The sequence below is a fragment of the Silurus meridionalis genome, chromosome 17, assembly GCF_014805685.1.
Source record: "Silurus meridionalis isolate SWU-2019-XX chromosome 17, ASM1480568v1, whole genome shotgun sequence".
In the NCBI taxonomy this organism is placed as follows: domain Eukaryota; kingdom Metazoa; phylum Chordata; class Actinopteri; order Siluriformes; family Siluridae; genus Silurus; species Silurus meridionalis.
In genome coordinates this window covers 24,863,939-24,879,723 of record NC_060900.1, presented here as the reverse complement: position 1 = coordinate 24,879,723, position 15,785 = coordinate 24,863,939, and the positions used below count along the sequence as shown (strand labels likewise).

The 15,785-nt window shown below is 41.1% G+C and overlaps 1 protein-coding gene across 3 annotated transcripts in view; it reads left to right on the top strand.

Annotated features, from left to right (window-relative positions):
• The window catches only part of rgl1 (ral guanine nucleotide dissociation stimulator-like 1), a 50,190-nt gene that overhangs the window by 19,288 nt on the left and 15,117 nt on the right, over positions 1–15,785 (top strand). For 2 of the 3 annotated variants that reach the window (XM_046872345.1, XM_046872343.1), the window contains exons 2-15: positions 6,345–6,455; positions 8,417–8,625; positions 9,330–9,404; positions 9,625–9,818; positions 10,013–10,137; positions 10,239–10,454; positions 11,233–11,336; positions 12,488–12,572; positions 12,649–12,738; positions 12,871–12,957; positions 13,495–13,527; positions 14,291–14,412; positions 14,959–15,048; positions 15,463–15,652. In XM_046872345.1, the coding sequence (XP_046728301.1) occupies positions 6,345–6,455; positions 8,417–8,625; positions 9,330–9,404; positions 9,625–9,818; positions 10,013–10,137; positions 10,239–10,454; positions 11,233–11,336; positions 12,488–12,572; positions 12,649–12,738; positions 12,871–12,957; positions 13,495–13,527; positions 14,291–14,412; positions 14,959–15,048; positions 15,463–15,652 (1,731 nt within the window). Of the gene's footprint in view, positions 1–1,964; positions 2,189–6,344; positions 6,456–8,416; positions 8,626–9,329; positions 9,405–9,624; positions 9,819–10,012; positions 10,138–10,238; positions 10,455–11,232; positions 11,337–12,487; positions 12,573–12,648; positions 12,739–12,870; positions 12,958–13,494; positions 13,528–14,290; positions 14,413–14,958; positions 15,049–15,462; positions 15,653–15,785 lie in introns of those variants that run through there. The other variant, XM_046872346.1, reaches the window with a different exon arrangement.

Genomic DNA, 15,785 nt, shown 5'->3' with positions numbered 1-15,785 from the left:
ATCAGAAACAGGCTCAAGAGCAAAAAAAGTCAACGTTTTCTTTAAGAAAAAAACTTAAATTAAAATAAAATATAAAAACACCATGTGACAATTTGAGAACGGTTATTGTGTTTTCTTGAATTTCTTTTTTTCTTTTTTTTTTCTATAAATTATTCACATTTTTTTTTTAATAAATGTAACCAAAAAAAAAAAGTTCAGTTCACTGTAGTCTATTTAATATTTACAGTAATATAAATAATAATGACTGGTATTGGTTTCACTATTGGTATCAATGATACTGGTCATGTAACTACTTTGTATTGAATAAAAAAAATACAATATAAGCAGCTTCGCTTATTCTTATTGTGAAGAAAGAATCCTGCTGAACCATATTGAGCAGGTAGATGAAGAGCATTGTGAGTAATGTAGGAAACCACAAACCAGTATGAAAGTATACCAATCCGTTAATGAAAAGAAGTTTAAATATAAAACCCATGACGTACACCTGCATCACGTGCTGAAACTCTGGCTGAAATTTCCCCTCTGCCTCAACACTACACTACTACTGTCTCTTATTAATATGACATTTAATGCTGCTGAAAAACCAAAAAAAACAGGAAGCTGTAGCGTTTTTTTTTTAAGAGCTGATGGCAAAAATGTCCGTTCTTCATCGAGTTTAAGTTCAAATGATCTGTGCTAATCAAATGTGCTTGCTAGCAACAACAACATTCTCCGGTGGCTAGCGACCCACTAACATTTCACAGTAATAACATGACCAACACAACAATCCTCCAGCAATAACATCAGAAGTACACAATGGACAAAAGTGTATTGTGCTTTTTGAACATCCCATTCCACATTGAGTGCACATTTGATGTTCTTATAACCTTCTGGAAAGATGTTCGACGATTTTGGAGTGTGCTTATGGAGATTCTTTTCAGTCACATGTAAAGTGAAGAACTGAGGTGAAGTGAGGAGTCCTGGGGAGATATCAGCATTCCAATTTATCCCAAAGCTGTTCAATAGGCATGAGGGTTAGAGCTATAAAGGAGAAGATCTTTCACTCCAAACCATGTAAAGCATATTTCCATGGGGCAGGTTTGGGACTCGAAATCTGATTGCTTAAAGCAATAGATTTCAAGCAGCATTTATTTTGTGCAAGCGCTTACAGTGCTGATTCTGAAGGTCTCATGGCAGATTTCAGGAAGCAGTAAGAGAAACAGTTTCAAATGAAGAGAATAGATTATTGGGAATCATTTAATACATATTCATAAACAAAAAAATATTAATTAAAAACGTAAGTCAGTGATAGAGTTTCGGCCAGTAGGGAAGGCCTTGGTGACTCTACCCCAGTCTTAGGGGTCTAATAATATTAATAATAATGTATTATATTTTATAGAATATTAAACTTCATACACACTTCACCAGCAAGTGTAGTATTTCTTCTTCTAATAGCTTCTCCCATTAGGGGACAACACAGTGGATCATGTGCCTTTATAAGACCCTGTCCTCTACATCTGCCTCTTTCAAACCAACCACCTATGTTTTCCCTCTCCACATTCATAAACCTCCTCCTTGGCCTTCCTCTTTTCCTCCTTCCTCAGCATTCTTCCACAGATATCCCCCATGTCCCTCCTTTTGGGATGTGGTGGCTCAGGGGTTAAGGCTCTGTGTTACTGATCTCCCCCTGGTATCGCCAAGATTGGAGCTTTTGACCAATGCCTTTAAGCCTCTGTGGGGCAGGGGTGCTGTCTCATGGCTTGGGATATGTAAAGAAAGAATGTGACTGTGCTGTAATGTACATGTGACAGGAATAAAACATTGTTCTTTTGAGCAAACCATCTCAATTTGGAGACAATGTGAGGTGGAAATCTTGTAAAGTTGGATTGTAAATCCGCGCCCCCAATGGCTGGGTTGTGTATTGCAGTCATGTTTTTTTTTTTTTTTGGTACAATGGGATGAATAGGAAGTGGGCAGAGGGACAACAGAGCTGGGACGGGACTGTGTGTGTGTGAGTGAGAGAGTGTAAGAGAGGGAGAGGGAGAGGGAGAAGGAGAAGGAGAAGGGAGAAAACAGGGATTCAGCGGTCATCTTTTCTTCATTTCGACCGGATTTTTCTTTTTGAGGGGCAGCGAAGCGCCGCACTGATGCTCCAGACCTACGATGTGAGAAAAACATCACCATGAAATTCAGCTGGAAAGCTAAAATGGTAACGTGTTTACTTTCTTTTCAGAAGTTTTTTTGCGCTTTGAGGGAGAAAAAAGGCGGTGGATGGAGGAGGGAGAGAGAGAGAGAGAGAGAGAGAGAGAGAGAGAGAGAGAAAGAGAAAGAAATGGGGAAAGCGAAGGAAAGAAGGACGGAGTTTATGGAGGAAAAGTGAAGGAGCACGGAGTTGAAACAGTAATGAACTCTGTTGCCAAGTAACGCAACTGTCGCAAAAAATGAATGTGTAGCTGTTTGTGTTTATTTATTTTTTCTTATTAAAAAAAAACAAGTTTTTTTCCCTCCTTATAATCGAGAGACCGTTATTTTCACTTTGGAGGGAGGAGGGGGGGTGAGGAAACTATTAGTAAACAAGTTTTAGTGATAAAATCTTCTTTACTTCTTTTAATTTTGTTTGTCGTTTTTGTTCGATTTCATCTAAAACTGTTAAAAAAACTTTACGACAGAAGTAACCACAGCAACCGCCCTATTTCCCCACTCATACTACTCAGTATGCTAGTATGCGTCTACCAAAAATGGTGGAGGAAAGTACGGTTTAAAATGAAAAAATAGCGCTTTAATTATAATTTATAGCCAAAAGAATTAAGAAAATTTGTTTCTGGGTTACATGGCTTTGATTTTTGTTCTGTTATCGCTTCCAAATTAGTTTCTTTCCTTATTTTTTCTGAATCGTTCCCTCCCTCCTGGTTAGTATTAGTGTTACGGAAGGGGCGGTACAATACTACGCGATACCGATATTCGCGATATCTCACACGATAATAAGCCAACATGCAAACAAAAATCGATTTTTTTTTGTATTTACAGCGTTTTTAAAACTTGTAAATATCATTATAACGTTTTAATGATCCTTCCTCGATCATTCTTGATTCTTTTTTGGATGAAGTAAGATTTGTTTGAACGAATCCGCGTACTGATTGGTCCGGAGGTAACTGGCAAAGCACGGTTTTTCACATTAGTGCGCTCCTTCTTAAATGTTTACGTCGCAATAGAGATTTCAACCAAAATGGAAGCGTTTTCCAAATCAGCATGAGTATCACTGGTTGCATGTACAGGGAATTTGTACGTCATGTGGTGTTAGTGCTATAAAAATATAAAAAAATTTGGATAATAACCTAGGAAAATGATAATTCAAGAGAATGCATGAATTATACAGTATGTAAAGTGAGGCAGTGCTTATAACAATGTGTAATGATCATTTTTCCTGAATAAAGTCCATGCGGTTTACATTAAATATAAATGTAGATAAAACCACAATTCTTTATCGTTAATAGGAGGAGTCTCCGGGTGTCAGTGTCAATGATGATCGGGACTAAATATTATATTATATTATATTATATTACATATAAGTGCAAATGGATGAAATTCATACCGTTGTTGTTTTGTAACGAGTAAAAAAAAAAATCACGTATGAGGAATAAAGTAATCCAGGATGTGCTGCTTTAGGAAAACAAGACTAATTCGCACTAATCTATTCTCGATGAGTTTATGCTTTGTGTTGCTCCTCATGCTGCGAAACAGATTGAAGCATCTGTCATTATTTTTGGTGAAACCGCATAAATACGAACGACTGAGAACGCGAAAAGATCTGAAGGGGAAAAAAACAACTTGTCATTTTTCTTTTCATTTTTTCTTTATTTTTTTTTAGAGATCAGGTCTTAATTTTAGGTTACGGTTTGAGCCTCTGTGTATTCGAACCTACTCAGATTACTGTTTTAAAGCCGAGATAATAACATGCTGCTTGATGCTGCAAACAGGATCATTTTGACATCGAAATCCTCAGCGCCACATTTTGCATATCGTAGTTTCTCACTGTCACTAAACTCGAGCATATTTAATACTCAATATAATTAAATACATTGACAAATGTAGCATTTGTCCATTTTTTTTTCCCCCGTAAGTGTTTAATAATTTTACGCCTGATGATTGTTATTCCAGCGCTCATTTTATATGCTTCATCGACTCCCTAAACTCTGATTGCTCAATTCTCTACAACCCAAAAAAAAAATATTAAATATACTCGCTCGGACTCGTTATCTTTTCAGTAGCAGGGGCTCATCCACATGGACGGTGTGCTACATGAACAGAAGTTTTCTGGAAGAGAGAGATTAAAAAGAGGCTGGTGAGGGAACGACTGTTTATAGCTGCTGTAATGTAAACCAGAACAAATATTGCCATGTTTTGTAATCAGAAATGGATAGAAAGTGCAATGTTTTGTGTTGTTATGGGAAAACAGTCCACTCCAGGGTGGTAAAGGCAACTTCTCTTCAACATACCACCCTCTGGAGAACATTTTGTGCTCAAATTTCACGTATTGAAGCAGGAAAAATGGGCGAGAGAAAGGATTTCAACGAGTTTGACAAGTTGGGACGTCTAGACGTCTGGGTCAGAGCGTCTCCAAAACTGCAGCTCTTGTGAGATGTTCTTGGACTGCTGTGGTCAGTATCTATCAAAAGTGCTCCAAGGAAGGAACAGTGGTGACCCGGCGACAGGGTCGTGGGGGCTGAGGCTCATTGATGCACGTGAGGAGCGAAGGCTGATCCGTGTGGTCCGATCCAACAGACGAGCTCCTGTAGCTCTAACTGCTGAAAAAGTTATTGTTTTGGAATCAATAACTGGGGACCCCTGCGATATCAGGCAGGTGGCCATAAAGTTAATGGTTATGCCTGATTGGTGGCCATAACGTTATAGTCGGTGTACAGACGCTCCCCATCTTACAAACCAGTTACGTTCCGAACGACGGTTCGTACCATGAATTTGTTCGTGAGTTGTTACTATGTTCGTTATTGACTACGCATATCTCCTAATGATGTAAAGCTATAAATACTATAAATAAACAATAAAATATGCTAAAACAAATAGAAATAATCGAAACACGGTATACACTATTTTGTATTAAGTGATAAAAAATTTATAAAATGAATCAAAAGAATATATATATATATATATATATATATATATATATATATATATATATATATATATATATATATATATATAATATTCTGCTATACAAAATCTTTAAATTAATTTTATTAGTAAGTAAGAAGATGCCAGATTAGTAACCATGGTAACAAAGGGTGTGACCTAGCTGTATGTGTGTGTGTGTGTGTGTGTGTGTGTGTGTGTGTGTGTGTGTGTCTGTGTGTGTGTGTGTGTGTGTGTCTTTCTGTCTGTGTGTGTGTGTGCGTGTGTGCGTGTGTGTGTGTGTGTGTGTGTGTGTGTGTGTGGGGTGTGTGTGTGTGTGTCTGTCTGTGTGTGTGGTGTGTCTGTCTGTCTGTGTGTCTGTCTGTGTGTGTGTGTGTGTGTGTGTGTGTGTGTGTGTGTGTGTGCTGTGGACACAGCAGGGTCTGGGTTGAGAGTGTGCTCACCTCCTGCTATTGTTTAGCAGCGCGGCCGGTGTGACTCGTTTCGACCGGTGTTTATCTCTCAGAGCTGTACAGGAAACAGATGGTGAAAGCACACTCTTTGCTCGATTCTGATTGGTCAAGCCGTGATCGAGCCGTGATCGAGCCGTGATTTAGTTGTGAGCTCTTGTGTTATAAAATTACTGTTTTACAATCAATCAGGGCGTGTGTTTTGTTTCTGCTCTCCGCCGCCGGTCATGATGTGTTTCCGTTTTCATCTTTCCATATTGCCAATTTAATAAAAAATTTTTTTTAGGGGGGGGGGTGGTCACTTTTCCTTTTCCTCCTTCTTTCTCCTCGTGTCTGAACTGATTTTCATATCATTAGTAATAGGAGTGATAAATTTCGATGTCATATATAAATGGATGTGGATAAAAGTGTCCTTCAGGACCTTTGTAGACATTTTATTCGGACGTGCGGAGAGATCCGGAGCCCGGAGCCGCTTTTACGGGCTAAAAATAAACTTGAATATAAACGTCCGAGGTCTTTTGAGGAGTTTAAGGCCCCCGCTTTGTCCTCATCGAATATTCTACTTTTCCCCTCAATATCTCTTTTCTCCTTTCCTGTAAAGAGACTCGATTGTGTTCGCTTGTGTCACACTCGCTGTGATGTCATCTTTCCTTATCATTTTTATTCTTCACTCTGGCATTTATGGCATTTTACATAAGGCCTATTGCATAATACTGTGTGTGTGTGTGTGTGTGTGTGTGTGTGTGTGTGTGTGTGTGTGTGGTGCAGAGCTCAGTGCAGGACTGGGGTGAGGAGGTGGAGGAGGGGGCCGTTTACGGTGTCACACTCAAGAGGGTCCAAATCCAACAGGCGGCCAACAAAGGGGCTAGATGGCTGGGGGTAAGACACACACACACACACACACACACACAGAAAGCACCCTATTTTGCCAAAAAAATTATAGTTTTTTATATTCATAAATTATTTTATTATATATAGTTTTTAATATTTTGTATTTGTCTGTTTACTGTTACGTTGGGAAATGTGTACAAGTTCTTACTTTAATTATTGGAGATGATTATTGTTCCCTCACCAGCCCTCCCTCTCTCCTCCCTCTCTTCCCCTTTTCTCCTCCCACTCTTCTTCATTTTTCCTTCCTCTCCTCCTCTCTTCTTCTTTCTCCTCCCTCTCTCTCTCTCTCTTTTTTCTCCCTTTCTTTTCCTCTCTCCTTCCTCTTTCCTTTTTTCTCCTCCTCTCTTTTCCTCTCTCCTCCCTCTCTTGTCCCTCTCTCTCTCTCTCTCTCTCTCTCTCTCTCTCTCTCTCTCTCTCTCTCTCTATCTCTCTATGACTCTCTCTCTCTTTTTCAGCTTTTTTAACACTGTAGATTCCTCCACACGTTATAATTTCAAACTCCACATAAACACCACACAGGCACTGAAAAAACAACAACAACAAAACAAAAGAATCACAATCCCGTCTCGCTCCGTTTGACCAAAAATATAATCCTCACCTTCAGACTAAATCTGAATCCGAATCCGTCTGTTTTGTTTGTTGGTGTTAAATAATTGAAAGCACCCGAGATGTTTACGGAAAAATAGCACTGTTCTTTCAATGAGAGCTCACGAGCTACTAAAGAAACGCCTGGAACTGTTTTCTGAGAGAGAGAGAGAGAGAGAGCTGGGTAGATAGATAGATGGATGGATGGATGGATGAATAATTGGGTGGATGGATAAGGAAGTTTTTCTTTTGAATTTTAAAAACTTGTACCTTTCACAGTTAGAGACTCAGTGGTGAAATTCTAACGTGGCTCTGAAAAAGCAATGGAAAAGATGGAGGGAAAGATGAAAAGAGAGATGGAGGGAAAGATGGAGGGAGGGAATATCAGGAAAAACACAACAATCTGCTGTTAATGTTTGTTTATTTTCCCATCCCTCCATCTGTTTCTCTCTCTCTCTCTTTTGTATGAAAGAGAGTGCAAAACGAGAGGGAGCAAGTGTCCATCATGATCTCTTTCTAACTCTGGCATTCTCTCTTGGTTTTACTCTCTCTCTCTCTCTCTCTCTCTCTCTCTCTCTCTCTCTCTCTCTCTCTCACACACACACTCTTGCTGGTTCTCTCTTTAGCCATTTCTTTTCCTCTCTCTTTGCTCTCTCTGTCTCTCGCTTTCTCTCTTTCTTACACACACACATATACATACTCTCTCGCTTTTTACTTTTTGTCTGCCTGTCGCACTCTTTTGCTTTCTCACTCTTTCACTCTCTCACACTCACTTGCTCCCTCTTTCTTTTTTGTCTTTAGCATTCATGCTCTCCCCTCTCTTTTTCTCATTCCCTACTCTTTTGCTCTTTGTCTCTCTCTCTCTCTTATTCATGCGTTCATTCTGTAGTTCCTCCTTTCTCATGTGCTTTCAGTTTTTCTTGCTGTTCCTCTCTTTTTGCACTCTCTCTTTCTCTCTCTCTTTTGCTCTCTGTCACTCTTGCTGTCTATCTCTCACACACACTCTTGCACTATTTTGCTCTCTCACACTTGCACTCTCTTTCATGCACTCTCTCGCTCTCTCTTTCGCTCTTTCTCTCTAAATTTAATTCTTAACGCTCTCAATGGAAGAGCAAACAGGTTTCAGGGTATAAAAAAAGGCGTTATTAATACACTTGGTTTTTGAGAGAACGGTTTATTGTAAAAGAAAAACGAGCCATTTTTCCACTTGCGCAGACGTCTGGACTGCGTCTCAAGGCTGATGTAGATAATAGACGTCTGTCTCAGGCTAAATCTTTTCTATGAATAACCATCTCAGTTCAGTTCTAAATGCTGATGATCACCATAGCTCTCTTTTTCTTTCCCTCTGTTTCTCCCTCTGTCAGGTGGAGGGCGATCGGTTGCCCCCGGGTCACACTGTCAGCCAGTTAGAGACGTGTAAGATCCGTAGTATTCGCGCGGGAACGCTGGAGCGGCTGGTGGAGACTCTGCTCACAGCGTTTGGAGATAATGATCTCACCTACACCAGCATCTTCCTGTCGACCTACAGAGCCTTCGCCAGCACACACAGCGTCCTGCAGCTGCTGCTCGACAGGTGTGTGTGTGTGTGTGTGTGTGTGTGTGTGTTTAATTTGTGTTATATCTCAGTCGACAGTCTTGTCCAGCATGGTTTTGTTTTACATATGCTGGTGGTAGGCCACACCTTCACATCCTTCAGGAACAAACACACACACACACACCCACACACACACACACACACGCACACACGCAAAGGCCACACTTTCTTCAAGGACACTGACACACACACACACACACACACACACACACACACACACACACACAGTGGCCACACCTCCTTTAGGAACACTCACACTTCAGGAACACTTACACACACAGAGACCACACCTCCTTCAGAAACACACACACACACACACACACACACACCACACACACACTGAGGCCACACCTCCTTCAGAAACACACACACACACACACACACACACACACACACACTGAGGCCACACCTCCTTCAGAAACACACACAAACACACCACACACACACTGAGGCCACACCTCTTTCAGAAACACACATCCACACACACACACACACACACACACACAGAGGCCACACCTCCTTCAGGAACACTGACACTAACACACACACACACACACACACACACACAGAGGCCACACCCATTTTACTTTAACCCATTTTACATTTTAGATGAACAGAAACAGGTCATGCCTCTTTTACTTTGCAGATGCTATGTGCTGAAGTTTTGTGTGTGTGTGAAACAGGTACGGACACATGGAGGACGGCGATGGAGAGAGCAGTCCGAGCCTGTTCGGGGAAAATCAAGGAGCTGTGAGAACGTAAGCCACTATGAATCCTTCCACACACACACACACACACACACACACACACACACACACACATTTTGAGGCATTTGAGGAGTTATAAGTATGTTAATGATCAAAGACTCATTGAGTGAAACTGTAAAGATAAAGATCTCTGCTTTGACTAACCTGCACCATCTCGCCCTCTCTCTCTCTCCCTCTCTCTCTCGCTTTTTTTTTCTGTCTCTCTCTTCAGGGCGTTAGCGTCCATCCTGAGGGCATGGTTAGATCAGTGTCCTGAAGACTTCCAGGAGCCACCGTCGTACCCGAGTCTGCACAGGGTTTTAGCGTTTCTGAAGAAGGCCATGCCGGATTCCGAGCCGACCCGAAGAGCACAGAGCCTCCTGGAGCAGCTACAGAGCCATTTCAATGGCGAGAGCGAAACAGACGGTCAGTCCGTCTATCCTTTCATTCATCAAATCATCCATCTCTTTGCTCTGCCCATAAATGTCCACATACAGCGAGATTACGTCCCGCCATCCTGTCATAGTTGAATATACACAGAGAATATACACTATTCATTCGCTTGTACTTTCACCTTCACCCAGTCCACGCCTTGACGACATTCTGCTTTCGTCCAACAGGTGGTTTCCATGGTAACAGCCCTTTCTGCCTGGGCGAGGATGAGGAAGTGGAGATTGAGGTTCAGGAGGACTTCCTGTCCTTTAGTGCCGACCTGGTGGCTGAGCAGCTAACCTACATGGATGCTGTGAGGGAGAACCTTTTTAATTCTTCGGTCTTTATGTCATTATGATATAATATAAGCTCAGCGTTCCTGAGTGACCTTTCTCCTGTGCGTGTGGTCTTCAGCTGCTCTTTAAGAAGGTGGTTCCTCACCACTGTCTGGGTTCCGTTTGGTCTCAGAGAGATAAGAAGGAGAACAAACAGGCGGCTCCCACCGTCAGGGCCACCATCACCCAGTTTAACGCCGTGGCAGGCTGTGTGCTGAGCACCGTGCTCCACCCAAGACACCTCCGACCACACCTACGAGCGCGGATCCTCCAGCGCTGGATCGATATCGCACAGGTACACACGCTCTCACTTATACTTAAACACACACACACACACACACACACACAATACACAGTCCTACAGCTAAATTACATATTGTATTCAGGATTCACATGTCCAAATATTAGTCTCTGATTGGATAGAAAGACATGAATGAATATAAATGGATGAATAAATGGATGACTGGGAAGATAAATGAATGGACGTTGGTGATGGATAGATTGGCATGGGTGGATGGGTGGATAGAAGAAAAGTCATGATGGATAGATTGATATGGATGAATGAATCAACATAGATGGTGGATAAATAGATTTGGATGAATGAATAGATAGATTGCTGGCTGGATGGAAGGATGGATGGATGGATGGATGGATGGATGGATGGATGGATATGAATAGGCATGGATGGACATGCATGGATAAATTACTAGTCAATGATGATGGATTTGTAGACCTGAATGAAGGTATGAATAAAAGACACGGATGGATGTATAGCTATGGATCAAGGATAGATTGATATGTATGATGGATGGATGAATCTAAATTGAAGGTGGAAGGTTAGATATGGTTGGATGGAAGAATAGACATGGATAATGGATAGATTGACATTAATGGCTGGATGGATGGATGGATGGATGGATGGATGGATGGATGGATGGATATACATGGATGATGGATAGATTGACATTTTATGATCAATGGATAGACATGGATGAATCTTCGAATTGATGTCGAGGATGGATGGATGGATGGATGGATGGATAGATAGATTCTGATAGTGTTCTTTCCCTCAGGAGTGTCGCATTCGTAAGAATTTCTCGTCCCTGAAAGCCATCGTCTCGGCCCTGCAGTCCAACCCGATTTACCGTCTGAAGAGAGCGTGGGCCTGCGTACACAAGTGAGTGTCCATGACGCCGTGGAAACATTTCTGCTTTCTGCTGAACGACTTCCTCTTTCCTCTGCACCGTGTAAAGTAAAGTACATTTCTGTGTAACACACTGCAGCTTTTTAACATGCACAACTCACGCCTGACTCACCACTTCCTTAAAACCGTACGCTTATTATTTCTTCTCAGATCCGTGCATGTGTGTGACAGTAACAAAGCTTTCACTGTCTGTACTTTTACATATTCTTACATTTTATATTCATTTTCAAAAAACATCTGGGGGAAGAAATACCATAAACACATAGTTTAGAGCTGAACAAAAACGGATGGATGGATGCATGGATTGTGGGATGGATAAATGGATGGATGGATGGATGAATAGATGGATGGTGGGATGGACAGATAGCTTGACCAAGACTGATAGATGAATAGATGGGTGGATCAATAGACCAAGATAGATTTAAGGATCAATGGACTAATATGAATGGAGGGATTAATGTAAAGATGGATGGATAGAAAAAAAATAGACCCAGCTAGAGGGATGGATACATGGGCTATGTTGGATGGATGGATGGATGGATGGATGGATGGATGGATGGATGGATGGAGCAAGCTAGAAGGATGGACTAAAATAGAAGAATGAATGGAGGATGGATGGACGGACAGACCAAGATGAATGGATGAGCGGACTAAGACAGATAAATTACTCAAGCTGGAAATATGGATGAATGGATGGACAGATGGATGAATAGATGGATGGATGGATGGATGGATGGATGGATGGACGGACGGACAGACGGACAGACAGACAGACAGACCAAGATGGATAAATGACTGGACAGAGACAGATGACTAGCTCAAGCTAGTTGAATGGATGGATGGATGGATGGATGGATGGATGGATGGATGGACGACTGGACTGAGACAGACAGGTTGAATAAGGTACATGGATTAATCAAAATAGTTAGAAGTGTGAACCAAGATGGATAGATTGAACAATGGAGAAATAAAGCACCAGTCAAGCCCTTACACCAAAACAGCTCATAAATTGGACACCAAACTTAGAGCTGAACCTACAACCTGCAGCTGATCATCTCAGAACTTGAATCTCTCAGTGAGTCCATGCTTCGGTCACTGATCCATTGTGTTCTGTTCCTCTGCAGAGACAGCATGCAAGTGTTTGAGGAGCTCTCGGACATTTTCTCCGATCACAACAATTACCTGACGAGCCGAGAGCTGCTCATGAGGGTGAGTCGCTACATTCCGGAGATTTCCAGAACCTTGAGTAGATACAGATATTAAAACATGGACTCTGTCTCTGTAGGAGGGAACGTCGAAGTTTGCCAGTCTGGAGAGCTGCGCCAAGGAGCACCAGAAACGCTCACAGAAGAGACTGCAGCTGCAGAAAGAGACGGTGAGCGTGATGCCGTGTCGGTTACATTCGCCTCTGCATTTGTCTTTAGGTCGGATTGAGGCTTTTTTATGAAATGATCTCACTGATTTGAGACATGAGAAGTGACTTTGTGAATTTTCTGAACTCTTTCAGGGAGCCATGCAGGGCACAATTCCATACCTGGGAACTTTTTTGACAGATCTAACCATGCTGGACACGGCACTTCCTGATCTGGTCGAGGTGAGATGTTCTCATGGCTCCTCTCATAGGCACATTAACTTTAACATGCATCTATCAGGAAAATTGATCTGTTCAAGATTTTTTTTTAAGTTAAAAGACTGTTGAATTCTTGATTGTAATGAAATAAAAAATCACAGTAAATACATTAAAAATGAGCCCCATTTTCTTTGCCAACGGTTTTACACACGTCATGTTTCTTATTCCTATTTAACGCATTTAAAATGATTCTGCTTAAAAGAAGAATAATTATTTACCTGTTTTTGTAATAAACTGCGAACATTTTATTTAGTTGGTTGTTTAGAAAGATGTTGATGGAGAAAACATTTATTAAGATAAAAATTTGAAGTAGCTCATTCTTTAAAAAAAACTTTCTGGAACGTAATCGCTGACGGTTTCACAGCTCTTATCATGGTACTATTACTATCACTAGTGTTAAAGCTGCTAGCGTAGAGAATTAATCAACACCTTCTGACCAATCAGAATGCAGAATTGAGCAGCGAATGGGATTGTGACGGCGTCTGTTTGTCTCTCTTGCAGGGCGGCCTGATCAACTTCGACAAGAGGAGGAGGGTGAGTGCTTTTATTTTTGTTTTCTTCACTGGATGGATGGATGGATGGATGGATACAGCTAGATAGATATGTGGTTTGACCAATAGACCAACATGATGAATGGAATGACGAACCAGGATGAATGGGTGAACTAATATAGATGGATTAATCAAAGTAGATGGATGGATGGATGGATGGATGGATGGATGGATGGATAGATGGATAGAGGCTTGTATTAACTAGTCTAGAGGGATGGATGGATGGATGGATGGATGGATGGATGGATGGATGGATGGATGGATGGATAGAGGATTGTATTAACCAGTCTAGAGGGATGGATGGGTGGATGGATGGATGGATAGACTAAGATAGATAAAAAGATCAAGCTAGAAGGATAGATGGATGGATTGATGGATGGATGGATGAATAAAGCTAATAGAAAGATGGTTTTCTCAATGGATGAAAAAGGATGGATGGATTGATGAACCAGGATGGATGGGTGAACTAATATAGATGGATTAATCAAAATATATAGATTGATTGGCCAAGATGGATGGATGGATAATTGAAACAAGATAGAGAGAGAGATGGATTTGCATTTTATTTATTTTTTAATAGAGATGTATAACTGTAAAACTTGCTAGGAATTTATATTTATTTAATATAAATAAATGTGTTTACTAGGTTGTCACTCTTAAATCTCTCTCTCTCTCTCTCTCTCTCTCTCTCTCTCTCTCTCTCTCTCTCTATATCTATCTCTTTTTCTTTTGGTTTTGTTTTGTAGGAATTTGAGGTCATTGCTCAGATCAAGCTGCTGCAGTCCGCATGTAACAGTTACTGCCTCAGTCCAGACCCAACTTTCCTGCGCTGGTTCAAGAATCAACCCCAACACACTGAGGAAGAGAGGTACACACACACACACACACACACACACACACACACACACACACACACACACACTATATTATAATAATATAGTGTTCCGTAAATATTAAATTTAATAAAACCCAATTAAGCAGAGACCAAGAATTATTCTGAATGTGAAGCTTCCACCGCCGTGCTTCACAAATATTTGCAGTGTTGTGTATCTACAAAACGTAGCACCATGACAAAGCTAATTCCGTGTCCCATCAGCTCGGAGAAACGTTTTTCACGTTTTTTTAGACAAAGCTAATTCCGTGTCCCATCAGCCCGGAGAAACATTTTTCAGATGACTGAATGGCACGTGAAAAAGGTTGACAGTGTTCAACAAAATGCACATTTGCACACTTTTATCTTAAGTAAGAAATGACATTAGATCTCTCTAGCTACTGTAAAGTTCCATATTCAGTGTATATGATTTGCAAAGATTCATATTTAGGTTGTTATTTTGGTCATTTGAAGTTGAAAGTGTGGATTCAGTGTGATGGAGTAGGAGCTAACGTAGACGTTATGTGTTGTGTTGTGTTGTAGCTACGGTCTGTCCTGTGAGATCGAAGGACTGGGAGACAGCAGTCCAACATCACCGAAGTCCCGCACCAGTATGGTGAAAAGACTGAGCCTGTGAGTGTGCACTTCCTTTCAGTCCCTGAGAACCTTAATGACATTTCACTGCATGTACAGAAGTTTTTATTACTCGGAATTGCAATTTGTACATATGTTTCCAATTTAGTATTAATTTATAACTTAATACTTGGAAAAGTGTAAATATAGGTGTATTTTTTACAGCTTTTTACACCTGATTTCAGAGGATTGAAAAACTTTAGAAAGCTTGTGTTTAGAATTTCATATGATACTGTTTTCATTTTTATTTATACTGTGTTTTAATTTTTGAATTTTAGAAGTTTGAACAGACTTTGTAACACATAATAATAAATATGATATAGTAAAATCACATATATAATAAATGGAGCGTGTGTGTGTGTGTGTGTGTGTGTGTGTGTGTGTGTGTGTGTGTGTGTGTTTTCCATCACACAGGCTTTTCCTGGGCATGGACTCCATGTCTAGCACAGCCACAAATTCTCCTGTGAGAGAAACGCCGAGGTCGCCCCCTGCTGGTAGCTCAGGAGAGAGCATGGACTCGGTCAGCGTGTCCTCCAGCGACTCTGCTCCTTCAGACAGCGAGGGCATGACACCCACACACACACTCCACTCCCAACTGAACAAGGTACACACACATGTCCTTCTGTCCACTCCCACATGGACATCATATGCCACACCTGTCCTTCTGTCCACTCCCAACTGATTCTAACACAATGCAGACTTTTCATATACACACACACACACACGCACGCACACAC